At 36.9% G+C, this 24781-nt stretch overlaps 1 protein-coding gene across 13 annotated transcripts in view; it reads right to left on the bottom strand.

Annotated features, from left to right (window-relative positions):
- Positions 1 to 24781, bottom strand: part of stxbp5l (syntaxin binding protein 5L) — a 144073-nt gene that overhangs the window by 101933 nt on the left and 17359 nt on the right. For all 13 annotated transcript variants that reach the window (XM_028022314.1, XM_028022318.1, XM_028022316.1 and 10 more), the window contains exon 2: positions 12455 to 12552. In XM_028022314.1, the coding sequence (XP_027878115.1) occupies positions 12455 to 12552 (98 nt within the window). The remainder of the gene's footprint in view (positions 1 to 12454; positions 12553 to 24781) is intronic.

Here is a 24781-nt window from a genome sequence, read left to right as displayed (position 1 = left end):
TTCCTAAAAGGTGAGTATTGTGTGTTATTTTGTGGACAAAAACCTCATGGTGGAAAAACACAATCTGTCATGACAGCTATGTAGAAGAATGTAGTTTCACTGCTATGAAATCCATGATATTGTATACACACCAAACCAAGTGATGAACTTTAGGGGTGGACCACAAATAATATTATACTTATATTAATTTATTTTTTTCGTTTTGTATTTAGTATAACATCATCTTTGGACTTGATTAATATGGCATGCAATTTTTTTTAAGATTAATTAAATAAACCTATGAGTATTTGGAAAGTCTTTCAGAAAAATGATGAAAACATAAATCTTACAGTGTGTACACAGATCCACAATTACAGTATTATCATACAGTGAGATGAGATTTAAATGGAACAGCGTGCCTGTCATTGTATAATGCTCTGTAATGCATTTCTATTTGGTGTATTTAAGTGTTCTGTGGTGCTTATCAAGTGCATTTAAGACTCAGACATGGGAAGAAATGGAAACATCATCAGGTAACTAAGAGGGCACAGCTGTGTTTGTGTTTATGGTTGTGAATTATAAATGAATACAATACACAGAAGCTCATTGTAGGAAAACATGACTTGACTATTCAGGATCATGGCTTCTGAGGCCAACTGCATTTGTAGCTTGTCAATTTTAAAAACAAAGACAAAGGTAATGATATACAGTATATTTTTCCGTATTGCTCTTACGTACATGCTAGACCCTTGCCAGATGTTAACTGTGCACATGCTCCGGAGCGACACAGTTTTACTTGGCTCACATGGTGGTGACTGCTTAAGGCAGTCACCCAAACACTGAAGTCCTCCCACTCGCACATGTTGTAAAACAACCGAGTGTAAGCAGGGTGTACAATGCCTTGTGAGCAGTCAGCACACTCAGCCTCGGATATCTAAAACTGTTCTGTTTGGAGGTTGTATAAACCTTCTACCTACTGATATTGAAAACACAGCATACATACAACAAACTTAATTCGACTCAACTGTTTTGATTGTTGATTCTATGTTGCATTGTGTTTCTGTGTTTGATATGATGTAAAGCACTTTGAAATGCCTTGCTGCTGAAATGTGCTATACAAATAAAATTTGATTGATTTAACATTTAACTTAAAGCTCTTTATATACATACTGTATATAACGCCTGCATGTTGTACATACAACATGCAGGCGTTTACTGTATATATATACAGTAGTATATATATACAGTACAGACCAAATGGTTGGACACACCTTTTAATTCAATGAGTTTCCTTTATTTTCATGACTATTGACATTGTAGAATCACACTGAAGGCATCAAAACTATGAATAACACATGTGGAAATATGCACTAAACAAAAAAGTGTAAAACAACTGAAAATACCCCTTATATTCTAGTTTCTTCAAAGTAGCAACCTTTTGCTGTGATTACTGCTTTGCACACACTCTGCATTTTCTTGATGAGCTTCAAGAGGTAGTCACCTGAAATGGTTTTCACTTCATAGGTGTGCCCTGTCAGGTTAATAAGTGGGATTTCTTGCCTTATAAATAGTCATGAAAATAAAGAAAACCCATTTTAATTAGAAGGTGTGTCCAAACGTTTGCTCTGTACTGTATATGTTACATTAAAATTTGTTTTCATTTATTAAAATGAGTGCAACATATTTTATTGAATATATTTTGCTGTTTGGAAATTGGGTTGCAGACAAAACAGGTCCAGGAGGAAAACCCAGCCATTCTTTTCTTACTTGCATTTTCCAGCTCTTCCTGGGTTCCACCATTGTTTTTCAAGGCTGCTTTGGGAAATATAATTCTCTCCAGCAAGATTTGTATGTGCCCAGAGTTTTCCTACTTGTAGAATGTGCCCAGGAGGTATTCCAATCATATTGCATGCTCTTCCTCAGCTTATTCCTTTTCTTGCAGCAGCAAAGGGTCAACGCCAAACCTCCCTAAAGTATTATGGAGCTTTTCTGCCAATAACTATAGTGGACCCTGGACAATCTAGGAAGTTATTTTCAGCTACTGTTACCTGGAATCAAATGTTTAGAAGATCCATATTTCATGGACATAGGTGAGGGTTAATGGCAACCTAAGCATCTGGTGGTGGATGTCAGCAATAATAGAAACCATTAAGCTGAAACAGAAGCTTTTGGAATTTGATTGATGCTAAAGACAGATGCTGAGACAGTAAACAGGTATTGAGTGGCCAAAAGGATTGCATTTTCTGTAACTACAATACAACCTAGGTTTTGCCTCAACTCTAGGCTATGAAGAAGGTTTTCAACTCACTTTATATAATATCTGGGAACTCTTGGAAAAAGAAACCAAGTCTATCTTTCATGTAAACAATAACTAAATATATGGTGAAAGTTGTGCTTTGAAAATCATTTCAGCCTAACCATCATGAATGCTGTTTAGTAGACAGAGTCTAAAGACTCAATGAAAGATGGGTCATGTTACGGCCCTGGGCCTTATGAGCTGGGTTGCAGGTGTCTTGTTGTCTGTCTTTATGCTCCTCCCCTTTACAGGTGCTGCTGATTTTATTCATTTGGAGCACAGAGCATTTAAACCTGGCTGTCTCCACCTTCTGGGTCGCGATCGGCATCCACTCTGCCTTGATGCTTGCGGTGTTTTGTTGCCAGGCCTCAGCTCCCCTCCTTTTTGCACATTTGAGTTTGTCTTTGTTTTTGCACTTCAACAACTCCATATGCACTCATACACCACATCCAAACATTTGCATTACACCACTGATACTGACATCCTCAATCCATTGTTGTTTGTGTTAATAAACATTCCTTTTTATGCACTTTAATCCCTGCATGGTCTCCCGTTATTGTTATGACCTTGAGCCAGTCGTAACAGGTCATAATGAAATTGCATACCCACCTCAAGATTTAAAGGCTCCCTTGGTTGAATGGCGCTCCAACATCACTATCCTATGTCTCTGATACTGAAGCATGCAGAATTTGGTAAGTATTATTCAAATATAGGAGAAATATTTTATTTCTAGAAATTCTGTCTCATCCTATACTATGTAAATGATTTGTCTTCACTGAATAAATTAGTCGTGAGGCTCACCTATAGATGTTGAATGCTTGGAAAGTTGTTCAGCTGACTTGATTGGCTAGTTCAGGGTCCATTTTATGTCCAAACAAGGTAAAGCTCTCTCTTTACGGGTCTTTCTATAGCGTACGTTTAAATTATCTGGGTGATCTAAAATGTGTGCAAAAGAAACAACATTCAAATAGGACATGCATCAAATTGTGAATTTCTCTTAGCAATTTCAATTTACTCTAAATTTTAGCATTACTAGTTCTAACTGAAAAGTACAACTGTTTTTCACAAATTTTCAAATTTGAGCTGTATGCTGTTCTTCTTTTCAGTTTTATCTTTTTACATCTTTTCTATTCTTCTACCAAATTCTCTATTGCTTTCTATCTTTTTTAGTAACGGCTCTAGGACCTAAACTGTGTGGTTTGCAAATGGTGAGTCACAATGTGGGAAGATAAATCAGCCCGACTCTCCAATGTTGCCAACAACCTATCTGTCTTTGCAACCTTTTTCTCTCCTCCTCTACAACATGCAGGCGTTTTTGCGTTCACCCTTGTGTTCACACATCTACACCTACACCAATCGCCTGCTTACAATCGAAGGCAAGCATCCTTTTATTAAAAGCCCACAACCTCTCCTTTGCTTTGTTCCCTCTCTCACTTACAGACACATGAGTCAAGGAATGCATCCTGAGAATGCGTGCAGCGTTACACATAAACACGCAGATTCAACACTGAGCTTGTAACAACGTTTGCATGTTACAGTCTCAGTAAAGCTGCAGGCGGTATTAGAGAAGAGATTAGAGTGCTGTTTTACTGAGGCATGACTCATTCACCCCAAAAACTACAAATGTTTAGAACAACTAGAAACAGTGAATCCTCATAAACTGGAGCAGGCAGAGTAAAGTAAGGAACGGAAAGATTAATTACTAAGACAGAAAGAATATCACACATCATGATGTTGGTGATAGATGTCAACATCTTCGATGGTAATGACGATGGATGCCTCCTTAAACATCTATGACAGTGAGCATAGCAGCTCACAAAGCTTATAATAAAGATAATCTTCCAGATACATCATAGTAATATTTATAGCCATTTGACTTTTTTGTTTTTATCCTTTGAGTATTGTGGTGTCCTACAGTATGAGACAATAGTTCTTCATTGTCAGAAAAAGTCTAAAATTTCTCACAGCACTATTGCTTGAAAAAAATACATAAACAATCAGGTAAACATTGGAGGATAGACTGGTCTGCAAAAGTCTTTTTCAGTTTTACCTTAATAAACTGTGGAACCCTGGATCTTTGAACTGAGGGTAGCAATCTGTGTTCATAATTCAAAGCATGGTCAAGGTAAGAAAAGGCATTCACCCTTTCAGTTGTGTGATTTTTGTAATTGCTAAAAACAATGTGAAGTTCTACTGAAGTTTTCACTGACCTTTCTGCCATCAAGGTACAAAAGCAAGCTTTAAATATCACAGAAAAAAGCAAAGGTCAACAACAAACCTGAACCTTTCTTCATATAGATTTAACAATTTCAAGATAATTGTCCTAGTTCCTATACTTTTAGTGCTTGTGAATGTCAAACAGTTGATCTAAAATTTACATTTGCAAATGTTTCAATAACTGATAGTAGTATGATCCCTACACATGAGTCTACAATAACAATAAAAAGAGAGACAGGCCCACACAAGGGGCAAACTCTTCAAAATGCTGTAATCAATGTAGCAGCAAGTACCTTGAGAAGATTTGAACAAAGACTAATAATCACACATTTATATGTTTGCAAAATTACAACCTGTTTAAAAAGACTTCACTTTTACATTTTTAAAGAGACATAATTCAGCAAATTGGCTTCATGGCTAATTAACCTTTAGGTTAGTAATCAGTACCATTGGCGTTTTCAGAAGTTCACTAAGCAATTGTAATAACAGACATCTGACCTTTTATCCCCTAACTTATCATCCCGTCAAGAGTGAAAGGAAAGTGAAAAAATGCCACCGTGAAAAGATTTTTTAAAAAGTCAGGAGGAACATAATGGAAAGAAGTTTATATTAAGAACACCTTGATTGCAATCAGATAAAGGAAAAAGGTCTAGTGTCCCCCCCCTTGCACAGATTGAAAATTATTTTATTTTTTATCTAATCAGTGCATACCTAGCAACAACAACATTTCAATAAACTGAAAGCAACAGCCTTTCCATAAAGAACATTTCTGCAAAACAGTTCTGTCTTGCATCCTATTTTTATTATTTGGATGGATCTACTGGAAAATCTGACACTAATGTCACTAATGTAAAATTAGTGAATTAATCTGAGTCAAAAGCTTTCAGATCTACTACAATATCGGTTTGTAAAACAATTCACACCCCACCTTCACAAGCGATGTCAATTGAAAAAAAAACCTGTGCATTTTTTTGTTTCGGCACACTTTAGCACAGAACAAGTACATTTTCTTGCCTGTCGTTAAGCTTGACCAACATATTTATAATGTCATCTTGCTGCAGTTAGATGCAGTAAGGAACCTATGTTGTTTTTAACAGTTGCCATCTAATCAGAATTTAGCTGGGCATCATAGTCTCTCTTCGTGCACTGAGCAATGAAACATCTATGAATTTTTAAAAGTTCTTGTCAGTTACAGCCCAAATCACTATTGATTCTGCATGATATATTCACTATGTTTCCATATTCTCATCTACTCTGCTTGGTTAACAGCATACTTTCTTGCCACTATGTTGACTAATTTAACTACTACTGAATAATAACATAATTCGTCAGTCTTCAGTCTCGACTCCAGTACAAAGAACATTTCTAATTCTGTCAATGGCTGTGTATTATAGCAAGTCTTCATTAACTTTCTAATTGTGAGAGAACTGCCATGTGAAAGTCTATATTGAGTGTTGTTCTGCAAGTTTTTAACAAATAGGTCTTTATGAATCAATTTTAGTGCACTATTGCCCTTTTCTAAGTGTTTTTTTTTCTACAAAGTTAACAAAAGATTATAGTAGCAATATGAGTTAGTAAATAAGTACCTAAATAGTTAATCTAAATGATCATAACTACAGTATACAAATATTACATAACAGTAAGTTTGGAAAAATAATCATTGTGGATTGATTGGAAATAACATTTTCATTTTTTTAAGCTGCTAAAATGTGGTGATCTACCTAACTAGCTGTTAGGCTTCCTTTCCTTTGAAGATTTATTTGCTATTGTTGAAAATAACAGTGATACAACATATTTTGACCAGAGGTAATGGAACTACAAGCATTAAGAAGTCAAAGAGAGGCCTAGGATCTTGTTCAAATTGCTCCATTCCCTGTTTGTACCCAGCCATTACTATTTTATCCCAACCCACTTTCGTTTTGTACCAGTAAATAAACCATTCCAAACTTATGCTGTATGATATTAGGAAAACACGATGATAATTTTTTAACCATGTCTTGTCCAACTGTAGAGCAATCAAAATGGTTGCCTGATTGCCAAAAAGAAGCCTAATAATTTTACTTTCACATTACGGCTTTCGCTACATCGCTTCACTTCACTTATATTTTTGAAAATAAAAAACTGTTATAATTTGCTTTGGGCTCATTTCTATCACAGGTTACAAAAAATAGAAATGAAAGGGAAAAGAGAAAAATGGAAGAGATGTCGGGAAAAGAAACAGGGAAATAAAGAAGTGAAAATAGAAGAGGAGAAGAACCAGAGAGAATACAAATATAACACTATGAATCTGATTCTGTACTTGCAGGAATACAGAAAGAGAACACAGAATTTTGATATTATAGTTGAATATTTTTATTAAAATATTGATTAAATATCATGAACAATCTTACTTTTGTCTTCATCACATTGGCCCACCATTTTGCTTGAGCTTTCAAATCTCAAACACTATTATATGATGCGTCGAGACAAAAGCCAGTCAAGTCGCTCCAAATGTGTGAAACTCCATTTGATAAGGTTCTGTTCTGAAGATGAGGCAAAAGTAGCACACGGTCAAATAAAAGCAGAAAAGAAATAATGATCATGACAAAGTGAAGCTTGTTGAAAGCGAAGTAAGAAGAAATGGGTGTTACAGGATTTTTGATATTACTGTAGATCTAACATTTATTGTGACATTATAATAAAAAGTGAACTAATTAATGATTAGTTAGAATTTGTTAGCGCTTTTCTTCTACTTTTTTTTTAAGTTTAAAAAAATATGTTTGTTTCTAATTGTACTTTATATAAACTTTAGACGTCGTCATCTCACTTTCCATTCAACTAAAGAAATCTCCCAGGTATTCTATCTTATGCAACCTTTAATGGTAAGATACAAAATAAAAATGTACTCAAGTACATGGAAATGAATAACAGAACACTACCCGAGCAGCATTCTGTGAGTACAAACTTCACAGAGTTTGTACTCACTGTTTAAAGTGAGTACAAACTAATAGTGCCTTAGATTATAAGTGGAAGACTGGAGATCTGATTAAGTGAGATGAAATTCAGCCAAAGCAAGATACTGGGCAGCAGTGTCTACATATAATGTCAACACTTCCACGTGTGCATGGCCATGGCAACAGTGGTGTTGATAAGTTGTGTTGCTTCTGAACACACTAAAAAATAGAACACTGTGAAAATAAAATATAGCCATACCCTTGAAGTGAGCTGTATCTGATCACAGCACTGGCCATCATGTACCTTGTACAGTCACTGCTGCACACACAGCAAAATGTTCATCATGCTGCACATAAAACATAGCCACCAGCACAGTGACAATCATGAATACATAATAGACTATCTGATGTGTGTGCTTGTCTATCTGGCACTACCGACCTGTCCTATCTCTCTCTCTCCCCCCGTTCTCTCTCACACACATTTTAAAGACTGTCTGATTAATAATAAACTATAACAGATGCTGTGTGTTTACTCAGAGCCACCTTGTCCCATTCCTAGCCCACGCTCCACTGGCCAAATTAAGTTTCATCCTCAAAACCAGAGCCCAAGTCCCTTTTCACTCAGTGATGGTGGCTGCTTAACTTATCTTGATTACTTAGCACTGTCAACAAAATTTCCACAAAGTCTCTGCAGAGCCCGGGGTTGATAGAAGGGCATATGATACAAGTTTCACTCAAATTTGTCCACACTTATCAACTTCAAAAGACCAATTTAAACTAACTTGTTTATTTTCTTACTGCATACCACAATATAAGTTAAGTTTTACTAAAAGTAATAAATATTCCTTGCAATTCATGTCCTAATTAAAAAGGTTTTGCATTATTTTCAGTTTGATGAATATACTGACTGAGTGTACATCAAGACATTTAGGTGAAGATGCCATAATTTTTTTTATTTTAAAATTAGTATAAAGATTTTTGACTTTCAGTGTTTTATGATGGTCAACACCCCCTTTACACCTGACAAGGACCATACCATGAAATTATAAGTGAGACTGTACAGCAGTGGTCTTTATAGGGCCTTATGGAGTTTTTCAGGGGATAATCCAGAAAGCAGTGTGATATCCATCATGCACTGTGAAAATCTTTGATCGTTTTGATCATACAGCATCCTGCCACTCCTCTAGCTATAACCATAATGACGCCGCCAAGCAGCTGAAACAAACAACAATTTCAAAACATAGATAAGCTGATATGATAATAGAAAATGGAGATCAATATTGGCCATATTTTTGTGCAGCATTACTATCAACTAGGGATAGGTGCACACACCTCCAATTGTACATACAAGTGGGTTGCTGGTGGAGATTTTATTTAGACTGCATTTCTAAATGTATCGATTATATTAAAGGGAAGTCTTGTCAATACATTTGCAGTAAGTAGGAAGAATAAGGAAAGAATGCAATAAGCAATAAAATATTGAAGCCTTCAGAACATTAGTACTGTAAGCTCAGTCTGAAACTGATTTTCAATTTGGTCTCTATGATTCCTGAGATTTGTGTCATGTTAAAACATGCACAGAACTAAAATGAAAATACATTCTTCCGTAAAGCTGAAGAAATCTTAAGTAGCATAATGAGAATGCAACAGCAATTGACTGACAGTTGATCCACAATAATCCTAAATTGCTGCCCAACACATGTGGCACTTCAGACTGAATCTGACTTGGAGTGTTGGTCCTAAAGTGTCACACAGCTTAATATTATCTGACCCCTGTGTTATGAGATTATTTTTTTTCCATTCAGATACTGTCTTCTTCCTCTCCACCATTTTTTCCAGTCCTCATAGCAAACTCACTTTTTTGCCCTGTCTGATCTTTTTTGTTTTCTCCTTCCCTGATCTTATTGACTGTTATGAGAACTGACGGCCTATCAGGCTCTGGCAATTCTATTACCAGAAGCCTTTTGAAAGTGAATTTACTTTCACAGCTTTGACACACAAACCATTCACAGGTGGGAGGCAAACATGTGTGCTCTCAGACCTATAATATATTTCTGTGAAAAGAGATACACAGACGTGGACTCACGTAGACAGCCAAAGATTGCACACTCAGCAAGCCAGTTTGCACTGAGAAGTAAAGAAGGAAACATGCAATTGCAGACTCCTGCCAAGCTCTTTCTGTATTCTGTTTGTACTCAATAAACTACACCTCAGCATATGTTGGTAGTCGCGCCCCAGGCAGAGGGAGGAGTGTCTTAGGGACGCCACTGCAGAGAGCCTAGTTGCCAACCCACTGCGCCAACCCTGATGACATTGTTGCTATGCACTATTCACAAGAGCAAGGCTGGTCCTACTGTGAGTGACTCAGCTATTCAAGCTCAATATGTCACAAAAACATGGTAAGCATGGGTCATACCATCTGAAGTTATTTCAGTAGAAAGTGATAAATGATTGGGTATAGAAGGCAATTTGTCATTGAGGAAATCGAAGTAGATAATATGGATAATAGACACCACATTTCTTTAGAAATCCTAAATCTACAACATAAATAGACCCCTAAACCATACCCATCCTCAAACCTGGTCTTAATAAATGTGCCTTTGTCTTACAAAACCGCACACAGCTGGGGCACTTTGTGATTCCTTAGACAAACAGACAAAGACTTATTTTACTTTGTAACAACCATACAAGCTTGCCAGGTCTTTCATTTGGGAGTTTAATTAAACTTAGGGATAAAGAGAAACCAAAATTCCACAAACACGTTTTTGGAACATGCTGGAGAGATTATGTTTCTCAAATAGCCTGGGAAACGTAGTTCCCCTGGAGCAACTGGCCCCCCAGGGTGGAGGGAAGTGTAGGCCTCTCCACTTAGCCTGCTAGCCCTCCTATCCACTCAGTAGAAAATAATGCATGAAAGGACAGATGGATCTTCTTAGAAGTTTGCTCACACCTGGTATTTCGGGTATCTGAGAAGGTCTGCAGAATTTGCACCTTTTATTCCAAGTTGTCCTGAAAATGTGTTCATTGAAACTTAAACTTTCAAAGTTAATCACAGAGAGGAAATGATAAATCGAGTCAAAGGAATAATGGATTACATGGATTTAATCTTTAGCTTATAGCTGCTGAACTGTGTTCATATTGGTCTTTAAATTTGTATATTATTTTGACAATTTTTGCCACCTAGCCATGCAGAAAGGTATTGAAGTGAGGAGTGGTTTATTAGAAAAACTGTTTAGGTTGTAATTACCAACTTTGAAAAGCTGACATCGGTCATTTTGTGTTAGCCTACTAAAGCATTTTATGTTGCTTATGGCCTCTGTAGAGGTCAGGGTTTTGCATTAAGTTCAAAGTTGATGGCACTGAGGGTTGCTTCAGAGATGGTTATGTTATAGATTTTCAGAATTGCACCATTTTTTGTTGTTGTGTTTGTTTTAGGATTATTCCCCTTTGTAAACTAAAAGTTACTCTCCACTCCTACATTGCTGGCAGCACCATATATAACTGTAGGATCAAATCTCTCTCCCTTCTCACCACTGGACATTGTTTCCAAATCAATCAATCTTCCTTTCACCAGATCAGAGGGTTTCTCCTTTAGGTGGTGTGACTCATTCTGGTTACTTTAAAGCAATGCTTCAGCAGAATATCAGCTTCTTTACTGAGAAGAAGCTTCAGTCTAGCCACTCTTCTACAAAGGCCTTATTGGTGCCTCCAGGCACTTAAATCTATAGAGTATATGAAGGAAAAAGTTGCCCCTAAAGAAACCACTAAACACAGTCCCCAGCAGTCAATAAATATTGGCAACTCTTTTCTTTACATTTGAGCTTTTAAATCAAAAGATTTAATGTAAAAATCAAATAAAGCTAAAGGTTAAATTCATTAAAAAAGATTGAGAAACATTGCAGAAAATGACAGCAGACTTTCAAATGCTTTGAAGGAGAAATGCGCTGAGAAATACTATGAAGGACAGAGGAAGGGTGAATTGGATAAATGCAGGAAGAAAAAAACGAGGAAAAAGGTCCTCCAGACAGCCGGCATTACGGGATGAGGCTGAGAAAAAGTTAAAAAAAGAGAAGTGTGTGTATGGGTCTAAACTATGGAGAGAGAGAGACAGAGTCAGTGACAACCACATGGGAGTTGGGGAGGGTGTGTGCAGCATGTCAATACAAATGCTAAATCACTCAAGGGCTTTCATCCAGCTGAAATTTCAGCCTTGTTTCAAAGTCAGGTGTAACGCAGAGAAAAAGGAGGGGTGGAGATAGAGAAGAATTTAACAGATGTTTGCATTTTATTGCACTATGATGAATATATCAGTATAATCCACCAAATCACCTTATGGTCCAGCTCATTCTGACTAATTATTTCAGAAATATATAGCAACGTCTCCCTCTGTTGCTGCCTTTATTCTGTTTCTCTCCGCACAGACAGATTTGCACTCAATCTACTTGTGTATAACCACAAGCAAAAGCCTCGACTACAGCTTGCCACCTTCGGCACAGCCTCCCTGAAGAGATACTTGGAAGCCTCGGTATTTATGAGGATGTAATATCCTACCTGGGCTGCACTCGCAAATCCTCTCCCATCCCTGTAACAGGGTGGCCCAGGGGATGGATGGGCTGTTGGATGGACGGTTCTGAGACTCCAACACGACAACTGAGCAACATGATATGACAGGACAGAGAAAGGGGAGAGGAGGAAGGGAAAGCCTGAAGAGTAGAGACCCCTGCTTCAAAATACAATCTCTGTGGGAAGATAAGCTGCAAAGATTTAAATGGATATCTATTTAGAAATATTGCATAATTAGGTATGTTATTTTTGACATTGTTTTAATTACATCTACTTATGCTTTTGCTCCTGTTAGCATAAGATAGTATATCTTTACTATGATTGATGAGGTTTAATTATATAGATGTAATAGTGTACAGGGTCAAAGGTCACATCCTTGAATTACAGAATGATGCAGTGTTTTCATAATACTTTCAACAAGTCTCTAGCAACCCATAAATGAAAGACGACATAAATTCAAGGATACATTCGTACACCACCTGATCTTGAACCAATGGCCAGGATCTTCTGCACGGGGTCAAAGGCCAAGGACGTGGGTTGGTATGGGAATCCATGCCGAACCGTCTGCAAGAAAAACAGTAATGCAAAATATCAATACAGATGATATCTGTTTTACTTTTCAGATTTACTAAGTCAAACGTTATTTTGCAAAGAAAATATTTTTGTTTGCAGCTAAAAACCTGCAAGGAAAATACTAAAGTTTAAGACTTTAAGTCTTTCTTTATTGCTCCTTTAGGGATTACATCAACACACGAGAGAATCCCACAAGATGTAGCACTTAATTTTAACTTCATATTGTCGGGAACAATTTATAGTAGCAGATATTAAAAAAAAGAAATGTTCTACCTGTGACATTTTGCTTTGTTATTATTGCACCTTATGTTACTTTAGTAATGTTTATTGAAAACGTGCAACTTGCAGTCGAGAAAAAGCATTAATCTAAGAATTTACTGTCTTTGATTTATCTGAGATCAGGTTGCAACAATAAGGAGTCCAAGAAGGAAAACCCAAACATCTTTCATACTTATAGTTCCTGAAACAAGTTTTTGGTCTAAGCACTTAACCATCCAGTGCGACTTGAATTAAAGCACCAGGAGAGATCCTAATCATATGCCTGAACTGCCTCTACGCTCTTCTCCATGTGGAGAAGCAGCAGCTCTGTTTTGAGCTTCCTCTATATCAGTGTTTCTCAATTATTTTCTGTCATGTCCCCCCTGGAAATCATAATTTTTTTCACGCCCCCCTCCGTGACCTTTCCTCCCCAGAATGGAAATATTTCATATTTAATAATATATCTGTACAAACCAATGGCTCCGGTATTGTCTGACATTATCAAAACCGCTGTTTTATTTTTCTCTCAAATTAATTTCCAAAAACTGTTTATTAAGTGAATCAGTAACATTTAATCAAGACTCAGTTTGAAAGAGAAAAAGTGCAAATGATTCACTGGTATGTGCATTTTTAGACTTAATACAGTATAACGTTTTACAATTGTAAGCGTTGGTTACTTATCAGCTTCCTCAGTTTAGTTTTCCACAAGGTACATAGTTCTTAACATTTATTGTGGAAATATTTGCAGCAATATTGCATATATTTCAGCTTGTCAAATGAGAAGAGATGAAAAGTGTATAACATTTTGCATTAACAATAAAAAGATAGGTTTCGTCTATGTCCTGGCCTTTTTCTGCAAGCTACAGTTACTTGCTTATGATGGAGTTTAAAAACCAGGCTCTGAGGTTTGAGTAAAGTTGGACGAGAATAAAGTGGTAATTTTATGGTAACTTTTCACATACTGCGCTAAATTGCGGAATGCTGAGGGTCTTGTAAGGTTATAGTTGGTATTGGTTTAACAAATGACTAAGTACTAAATGTTTTAGCACATTAGAAGCAAATTTTCAGCCCCAGGACTTTGAAACGATTGTTTAAACAACTTTTTATTTAACAGAAAGAACCAGACATGCTGAGCGGGTCACGTTACATATCACTCTATGAAGATTTTTCTTCCGGCAATATTGTGTCTTTATTCTGTCAATATTTACCCAGTCCTATTAGCAGAATAGGACTGGGTAAATATTGACAGATTAAAGACACAATATTGCCGGAAGAAAAATCTTATTCTGCTAATACGACTGGGTTCTTGTAGTATTATGACTGTATTCTTGTATTTGAAAATAAAAATCTCTTAGCTTGGCCATAAAATTCCGTCACACTTGCTTTACTGACCTCTGCTGCCGTTTTTTCTTTTCACTGTCAAACGTCTCCATCTGTATGACGGCAGATATATTTCAAAAGCCCGCGCTTCTATCTTCCCCTCTGCTTCGTTTACAACAGGCCTGTGTAGCTACTTCTACTGGCTGGAACAGGCAGCCTGTTGACTAGTTTGAACACTGCTGCCACCTAGTGACCGGAGGCTTGTTTATCAGTTCTCGCGCCCCCTATGACACTTCGCCACGCGCCCCACTATTTGAGAAGTGCTGCCCTATGGCGAAGTGACGCTCTTTCCTAAGACTGAACCCAGTTGTCCTGGAGTGGATGGTCATTTAGTCTACGCTTGAATATAGACAGAAAGGGAAATTGAGAGCTTGGTTTTTCAGCTCAGTTGTTTCTTTACCACAATGCCCCACAGCAGGATTCGCATCACTGTCAAAATTGTGCAAAAATACCTGTTCTTGACTGACTTCTTCCTACTATTATTTATGAATGAGACATTAAGACAAAGAAAAACAGCATTTGTCAGAGACTTAAATTTTACAGTTCACCTTTTTCCAATCAACAACCAAATTACTTCATACTCAGCTCCAAAACCACTCCAGTGCACCTACCATCATGATTTGAAATCGCCAACAGAACCACATCAGCCACAAAAACAAGTATGAAATCTTGACGTTCACTAACCAATCACCTTCCTTTCCACAAACAAGATTAACGACCAGAAGCAGCCCTGACTGAGTACCACTCAATTTTGAAACAAGAGAATGCAGATAGCAGAATGAGGAAAAAGTTGTCTTTTTCTGTAATATTTTATGTCTATTATTCTCTTTTGCCAAAACAAAACAACATAACTTTGAGAAAAAAATTTGATTAACTGAAGCAGAAATAAAAAGGTCTATATTTTGAACTCCATTAAGTTAATACAGAACCTATATCATTGTACTGAGATGCAAGGGAATAATTTCTCGAGAACCTATTGTTAAATTGTACCTTCTGTTCATAATGCAGCTGGATTCTGATATGAAGTTAATTGAATTAGCTTCAGCTGTCTCATTCCAGAAGCTGACAAGGCAAAACAAGGCTGTCTCTCAAGCCCCACTTTGAAAGGCCCTGAATGCTCTGCAGCTGTCTGCCATTAGTCATGTTAAATATCCCAGCGGACTGTCACTTGCAATAAACCTGCTCTGAAGGGATGTACATAAGAAACATGGACATGATGGCTGCTGAATAAAAGCCCACTGCAGTATGAGGGAATGTCCTAATAAGATGCTATATAAAAAACAACATCCTATGCAGAGCTGCTAAATCAATTATGTGACACAAACAACCCACTGAAGGAGTGACCAGTCCTCTTTATACAAGCAAACTCAATTAAAGAATGTAATGCACTGAGTAATTTTAGTATTTTAATTGGACTTTGTGGTAAACACCACTATACAGGGACACATAATACCAGGGTAATATGGCAGTGCCCATTTTTTCTGTTGTCTTCTCAGTGACTCATTGCTTTCTAGTTTGTAAACTCACCCTGTGCTCTTTTTTCCTTACAAGCAGAAGTTCAGTTAAAGTCTCTCACTGACCATTTAAGACTTCACTGTTTGTATGTCTGAAGTTGCACATTTGTGGCCATTTAAGACTTCACTGTTATTCTTGTACAATGTAATGTCTGTTTGATCCAAAGTGCTGCACAGGACATCTGACAGAGAGAGCTCTTAGCATAATTAGCAGGAGGAAAAATGGATCCTAGACAAACATATCAAATTTAAAACTACAGTGCTCACCATTAGGTACACCTTGCTAGGTCCCTTGTTTGCTTTCATAACTGCCTTAATACTTCATGGCATAGATTCAGCAAGGTGTCAGAAACACTTTGAGAAGATTTTATGTTCGCAAATCCCAACTGAGAGCTATTGGAATGAGATCAGGTGACTGATCTGATTCTGATGGTCAGCTTAATATTCAGCTAAAGTCCAGAAGATGGCAAAAATGCTTAAATGTGATGCTTTGTTGCCATTTGTGTTAAGAATTTGATAGGGTGTAGACAATAACGGGGCTAGTGAGTTTATGTTACACTGAGAAACATTTCAACTTATCCACTTGAATGAAGTGAAGTATCTTAAAAACCATAATTCTATAAAACTAAATTATGGTAGTCATCTCATACCCATTGTGGACTGTTATCAGGCAATGCTCACACACTGAAACATATGGGATCAGAAAAACATAAAGGTCACTTAGTCTGTATCTTCTCTTTTAAATCATTCAATTTGATTGTTCACTGCCTAGTCCCTTTCCTCAGTACTACATCCTGTAAGCGAGGTAGAAGTGTGATTCATCTATGTTATAGATCTGTGTCTCTCTTTGCCAGCTACCATTTATTCACCCATTCACCACCTCAGTCCCTCCATCTCTGGTGTGTCCTCACTATGAATCCCACTCCATCTTCAGGAGTCATAAGCGAGAAGCTCTCACTCCCTTGGTACTCAGTGCTGCTCTCAGTCGCTTCTTGCACTCTTGTGAGTCTCATTAAGCTTTTCTTGTGTAGGCGTGTGCATGCAGCACCACTATCCAGACAGGGGCACATAAAGCAGGCCCTTACATGCCTCACTGCTTTTCACTGGCCAGGGTCAATAATGGAAGCAGTTTCTGTCATAAGTTCCACATTCAGTGAGTAGAGTACCAAATATTTCTATTAATGAATTCAAGCAACGCTCATGTAACAGATCATTTTCATATCATAGAAATTCCTAAGCATTTGCACAAACAGGGCACCATAGCATACGCAAGTTACTTTTATAACGCTGGTCTTGTAAGGCCCTTGTTGTTAAATTGGTTTAAAATATAAGTAGAAACCAGAATGTACATGTGAATGTGCAAATACAGTATAATTGAAATGTAAATAAACTACTTGTCTACAACACAAGAAAAAGACAAAATAAAATGTCTCTTTTGACTAGATGCGACATTTCAGTTTGAGTTCTGCAGTATGAGAAACTCCCCTGCTGTGTTGATATCTTATATCTTATATTCACTAGGAACAAAATGTTCCCAAATACAGCTAATAACCTCTGGGCCAAGAGAGATGGAGGGTTCATGGATCAAACTGTATGAGGAGAGAGGAGCTTGTGCCACTGCATTATTTGGCTTGCACATAATGTCTCATCATCCAAAATACCATCAATTATTCAAAAATGCTGCAATAAAAACCAATAACACAGCATGAACAGAAAAGCAGTAAGAATAGAAAAATATATGTATATTTTTTGTTCCCTCAAAACAGAGTGACGACTGAGCATCAAAATAGATGAACTGAGAAGTTCTTAACTCTGGATGTTAGACTATTGCTAGAACATCCATCCATCCATCCATCCATCTTCTGTACACCTCAAGTTTAAATATGGATTATGAACCTAGAGGGTTCCTGAGGTGTGCTGGTGCTTGTCTCCTGCTACAATATTCTGAGGCTAAATAAAATAAACTAAAGATTGAAAAGATTTACTTGCTACATTTAATTTGATTATGTATCTTTTGTAGCACTTCATCCATTCAAAATTTTGATCTAGAAGAATAGTAATATCTAAGGGACATCATAAAGACAGGGAGCCATGTTCTGCTAAAGTCTGAAAAGATAACATTTATACTAACAGAAAATGAGATATGACAAAAATGAAATCCAAACACAGCTAAAGAGTCTTGATAAGCCAATGATCACATTTAATGAACAGAAGTTTGGTTTTCAGAAATAAATTTTAAAAAAAGCAACAATCTAATATAAATAAACCAGTGAAAAACATGCTTATCATTAACCGTTCTGGAAACTTATGATAGCAAACTGCAGTAAAACCTGCAGATTGTTTTTAGTCAACAATTTTGAACGGCTAGTAAAATGTTAAACTAATCATCATCATTAAAATTCCAAGCCAATTTGGAATAACTCTGTAAACATCCAGCCTTCCCAAGCACCCAGTCATCAACACAAAACATATTTGCTTGACCACCTTGATTGTACAGAATCTGATGTTGTTGCTCTCATTAATGCATTTGTTAACCTGCTGTAAAATCACCTAGAGGAGGAGGTGGTTGCGCTAAACACAGCAATGCGAGAAACAAGACAGATGCAGTCTCATTTCCACTGCACTGCATATGTATGTGCACATGGTTTGCACATGCAGAGATACAAAAAAAGACATGACCCCTTCCAATAGCAATGGCTTTTCCTTAATGTGACATCTGGCAGAGCTTTTTGCAAGTTTTGTTTAGATCTTTTGCTTAGATAAACAGTGTTTCCGAAACATATACTCATTTAATAATGACTCTATTTGCAGCCTTTCTTCACTTGTGTTTGGGGCCAATACAAATTTTTACATCACTGGTTTCTGTCAAGAAATCATTTTGAATGTTGAATCTGACAGTGTAGAAAGCATCACTATATCACTGACCAGTAGGAATATAATGCTAGATGAACCGAACTGTCAGATAAAAGCAGTCAGCTGTTGAATGTGTCAGCCTCAGGTGATCAGTGCTCTGATTCAGAAGGGTACTCACACATGTGCTTTCATATCCAGGGGGGAAAAAATGAGACAAAGCCTCCACACCAAACTGCTAGAGGAATAGCTGGTAATGTTGGTGTGCCAAAGCTTTAAAATTCACCTGTTTGCTTTAAATCAGCATTTTGTAATTGTTAGAGACTTTTAGTAACACAGCCATAGCAGCGGGTAGCATAAAAATGTAGAAGCCCTATGGGTTAGCATAATGCACATTATATGTTAATGTGACATGAGTCTAATTTATATTTGAATATACTGTACATCTGACGATATATGAACTGTCAATCTAGACCCTGAAAAATTGACACTAGCCACAAGGTTAACCAACAACCAGGTCAAAAATGAAAAACATTCCACTTGGGGAGGCTAAGCCTTAATGAAGTTATTCAGTTCTGTTCTGGACTTCAAGGCCAACTTAATTAAAACAAACAGTGTAACTAGAGTTTCCAAATATGAGTATGTAGCAAAACTGCACTTGTGTACCATTATATCACCATTTACAATTAAAATCATAATCTAGTGACATCACAGCGAACTGCAGATAAAAAAAATCATGACCTAAAAAGGTAGACTGGTATAAATACTCTTTAAACACTTTGAGTCTTCAGATATCACAAAGTTCATATCAAATTAACATAATGCAATCCATATTTAAACTTAAACACTGTTTATACTTAAATTTTTTTTGTTTCTCTTGTTATTTCTCTGGGGTCTCTTCCTTTCATAGAACGTTAGGACAACAGTTGCACCGCAAAACACTGACTGCGTCATTGTCTCATAGAAAAAAGGGTTAACTGAAAATAGCCTGAGTACTCGCCACATGTGTGGCATTTAAATCCAAATCTTGGCATATACATTGCAGTTAGAAATGAGAATTTCATTAACTACCTTATAAATAAATAAAATGTCTTTATATTTCTGCTTGTGAGGCTAAGCCTTAATGTAATATGCCATTCTGAAAAAAATGGGTAGAAATATTATACTCCCTGAGGGTAAAGTTTACAAATGCGTTTCCCACTCAGAAAAACAGTACACATAAGCTTTGCTGTAAATCTATATGCTGTGTGTCAACGTGCATTAGAGTAAGCACTCCTGCAGCAGACCAATTAAGACTACCTGACCTTCAGATGCAACCATATCCGATGGTCAACAAATGCAAACATAGCAGGGTTCCTGATAAACAGACTTGGTGTGCTCATTTCATTAAAAATGTATTTGTAAACAGTAAATGACCTACATTCAAGACATAAAATGCAAATTTCAACATCAAATGTAAATCTACTGCAACCTTAACTTGTTAACATATTTTTGGTGGTTGGATGTCAAAGACTATCAAACTCTGGTGATCAACGTAACCTGGCCATTGTAGCCTGGCTCAATTCTAACCTCCCTTCAGTGACACTGGGATTTGTGCCACTGAGCTTGATTTCTCAGGATACATTTCATCCTGGCCAATCAGCAAACAGAGGGGAGGAAGTTGTTAACGATAACCTTAATTTTCTGGAATGTTTTTGAATTGTAGGCTGCCTGTAGTTTTAGCAATGGCAGCCGAGGACATGAACAAAGTCACTCATTCTATGTTGGGCATGCTTCTAAATATTAAACAATTAGTCAGGGCAAGATGAATGTTAAAGCCATTTTATTGTTGGCAAAGATTTTGTTTCCAAGCCTGCACCTCTCATTAACAGAAATTTCGTTTGGCTTGGCATTTCTCTTTTTGCAGTGGGAGATGGTGATTTATAGCATACACAATTTCCAGTAAGTTTCGTAGTGTCTCTTCCTTCATGATCGAGCTGGCGTATTGCATATGTAACGGCCAAATGTTAGAAATTGGGTAAAATAAGATCCAACCATTCAAAACTTAGGGTTTGCACCTCTTGGAATCAAATGTTTCTCAAAAGCTGAAGGGTCAGACTTTCTGTATGAAGCAAAGCATAGAAAAAGGAGCTGATTTTTTTACCAGGCTATAATCAAAGCAAATAAATATAGATACGTTAGAGACGTTTTTAAAATGGAAAACTCCCTTGTTAAGTAACCAGATTCCTATGCTTATATTACACGAAAATAGATAAATATTAAATTATGTGATTAACAGGGTATTGTGGCACTAGAATCTTCAATTCGGTGCACTGCATGCTCATGGTGAAGAAATGCGTATCTCTGAAGACCAGCCTGGTTAAACAAACACATTCACACCTTCTTCCTCCAGGTGTTGCCACTAGTCCCCTATGTTTTCTGTAGTTAGACTTCCTTGACTCCATTGCACAGTTGCTGGGATACAGGAGTACCAGCCCCCTACACAAAAGTGCCAAGGGATTGAGAAATGTGTTATCTATCTATCTTATACAAATGTCCTTCATCTACCTTCTTTACTCTTCACGCTGTTGTCCACACAAATACACATTTATCCACAGGCCTTATGCTCTATCAGATACAGTCCTCACAAATATCCCCACTCCCTACAGACTGATACCACCACATGCCACCCACCAGCCTCTCTCGCTCTCTCTATGCAGCGCTCAGCTGCAGAGCTGGTCTAGACCCCTGGTTCTATAAATAGCAGTCAGCATCCATGTCTACCAGTGCCAGCCAATTGTGCACTGAGGAGCTGGATCTACAAACACATATCAGCACAACATGACATCAGATTTTCCCTCCCAAATGTCCAAAAACAACAATTATCCATAATTATTATATAACATAAATTTATGTTTTGTTACTTAGTAGGATGGAACAATATTTTCTATTCTCCCAGTATGTTTTGCTTTATTATTTTCTATGTTTTCCCATTGATTTTATGTAAGCACAGCTGTAAGGATTTTCTTGTGTATGAATAGTGCTTTACAAACTTGTCTGAATACCTCAGCTGAATCCTATGGTGATTGCCATTATTAGTAAAAGTCGATGTATCCTGTTTTATTGATATTTCTCACTTTTCAGGAAGGTTGGCACCCCATGAATTATGCATTGCAACCGCCACAGAAATTACCAGTAGATGCTTTTTTCCCTGCTTTTAAGAGGTTAGAAATTCTGTTTCTTTTCTGGTCTAAGCAGAAGCAAAAAGTCTTCACATAAGCGTGAGTATATAGCCCACTGCATACCACAAGGAAATTCAAGTTTAAGAGTTGCACTGCCTTTGTTTGATGAAATAACAACGGTCTCTTCCTCACTGTTACTACAAGCCACTGCAAAACATCATGCTAATGTAGCAACCCCCCAAAAATCCGCTGTCTACTACTAGCAATTGCTCATGCTATATCATGCAAAAGTATTGATACCTGAGGATATTTTCACATTTTGTCATCTAGGAGAACAAACTTCAGAGTACTGAGTTTATTTTTGCATATTGGTCTTATTTGACCACTCTTTTTGTCACGTTTCTATGAAGGCTAGAATTTTATAGTGCATTACTAATAGTTGTGCTCTTGACAATATTTCCCACGAGAGTTGTGGATGTCTGCAGCAATTCCAGAATTGTTGTGGGCTTCTTGGTTAATTCTTCACTGCTTAATGCTCCTGTCAACCAATGTGTCAGTTTAGAAGGACAATCATATCTTGATAGCTTCACAGCTGAGTCATATGCTTCCATTTTTGATTGATATCTGAAATGGTGATGCATTAGATGTCCAAAGCGCAGGTTATTGTTTTGTAACCTTAAAATCTTTTTTACAGCTATATCGTGTTTCTGTCTGGTGTGTTCCTTAGTCTTCATGATAATGAGTATTCTCTAAGAAAGGGGTTCTTAACCTTTTTGTACTTCCCAACTTTTCTAGTTCAACGTGACCTGAGGCCCATTTTTACAAATGTATTAATTTAAAAATTGTCCTCACTTTTGTTTGATTTCTATTTATTATTTAAATTGACTACATGTACAGCGTAACAAGCAAAAATGTCAAATAATATGATATAATAATGAGATAATCAGAAGAACATTTACTTATTTGTATGCAACCCTGCATTTACAAGAATCTGAACAAGCCAGCAATTCATGGAACAAAAACTGCAACAAGAACAAAGCAATTCTTGTTGTAGAATCATTTAATTCTTTACTTTGCTTGATTCTTTATGACCACCAAAATAACTTTTAAAAATACTCAAATTTACATATAGGAAAATGTGGAATAAAATGCTCAAAAAAGCATATATTGAAAAAGTAATTTTCAAATTAAACATACTGTAAAAACACATTGAAATAAAATGCAAATAAAAATATAACCATATAATCTGCAAATTAATATGAAAGTTACTTCAACAACTTTAATTTTTACATGGCAGAACCAGAAGCTGCTCTTCATGTCTGTAACAAATTACAATCACAACCGTTTATCTTTTGGCAAACTACCACACTTTTTTTTATGTTCGCTTCTTACTGAGAAACTAGGGCCCGCCTCTTGCACACAATCAGATCCAGTTCAGTTTGAATGGGGGAAAGAATCACTCTTAGAGTAGTCTACAGATTAGCTAGGGGTCTGGTCTTTGTTGTAGCCACAATGGAAAATCCTGATTCACACAGGTATGTGGTTGTGAATGGTAAGGGGAGTTTCACACTCCTCACTGCTAGAGATGGATACTCCTTTGAGACAGAAATCCACAAGGAGCCCAGGTCCAGTTTGCACTACTGAAACGTTTAAATTGGTGACAGGAGAAACTTCTAGAAGCTGGGATTCAGATGTGAAGACAAAGCAACATAATTTTAGTAGGATCCACAGAAAATGGGTCCAAAATCCACACGTGTCCCCCTTTAGGATCCTCATCAAATTTCTCAGCCAGTTGTGACAGGTGCTGAGAGACTGTTTCACTGATCTTCACCTGAGAGAGAGCCTTCAAAAATGTCAGACAAAAGTGGAAACATGCCCATTCTCTTTTTTTTTGTCCTTTTTGTCCACAAAACAAGCTTTTTCTTGAATGCTTGAATGTTGTCTGCAACAAAAAACTTGGGTTTCTGATTTGCTATAGTCTTTACAGAACATATGCTGCAAAGACAGTAATTTACAGATAAGATGACTCTTTTTACTGTTCAGGTGACATTTGAAGTCAATTTGTTCAGAGTGGCTTTCCTGAGGGATATCAAGAAACACAAATGCATACCAACGTTTTCCATATTTATTCCAAAAATATTGGAAGGTGTGTCTCTTTTTTCTTTTAATGCTGATCAACTCTGGTCTTTCATATTTAATGAAACTTACATAGAAGTGTGGTTGTATTGCTAAGGTAGGCAGTTTCAATCCTTACGGGTCCCTGCCCGGCTTGTAGTCACGTTATTCAAGCAGAGAAATTATCTCCTCAGCATATAGGTTTCTGCAGGAGACTGTTAATGAGTTGCTCAACTAAATAAATGGTGTTCAAACAGGGAAAGATCTATAAAAAGGAAATGCAAGACAGGTACTTGTTCACATTGTGAGAAAAACAAAAAAAAGGGGGGGGGGAGAAATACTTTTGATAGGTAATGATTTTACCAATTCAAAATCACTATTAAAAATAGTCTCAGAGCTGCATCCTTGAAAAGCTTTGGGGTTTTTTAAATACAAAATAATGAAAATAATTACTATGAGCAGCAAAGAGCATCCTTGGCAATAACTTTTACAATCAAATGGATTCAGTGATGCTCAGTTGTCCTAAGTATTGACCCAAATGATTTGGTTTTGCTTAATTTATTCTGCATCACATTGCATCTTCAATAACAACATTCCACAGGTACATTAAAAATGTTGCCAGTACACATCACATCCTAACTTTAGTGTTGCTACATTTATTTATGCAAGAACTAAATCCCAGGAGAATCCTTGTTCACAGGCCAGGATACAATTGTAGAATAATTTAAGAGGCCACTTGTGATTTGCAGCTTGGAGCAAGTATTCTGAGAAATGGAGAGTAACACTTGTGTCTGCATGCTGACAATGGTGGAATGCAAATGGGGCAGAATTTATAAAGCCTTGTGTTATGCAAGGCAGGCCACAGCAATTCCTGTACATTTTTGCTTGTAAAATTTTCACAACAAAGTATTTTTGTGTTGCAAACATGAAGCAAAACTTGGC

Source organism: Xiphophorus couchianus, chromosome 7 (genome assembly GCF_001444195.1).
Source record: "Xiphophorus couchianus chromosome 7, X_couchianus-1.0, whole genome shotgun sequence".
NCBI classification, from domain to species: Eukaryota; Metazoa; Chordata; class Actinopteri; order Cyprinodontiformes; family Poeciliidae; genus Xiphophorus; species Xiphophorus couchianus.
This window is presented reverse-complemented; position numbering and strand designations above follow the sequence as displayed.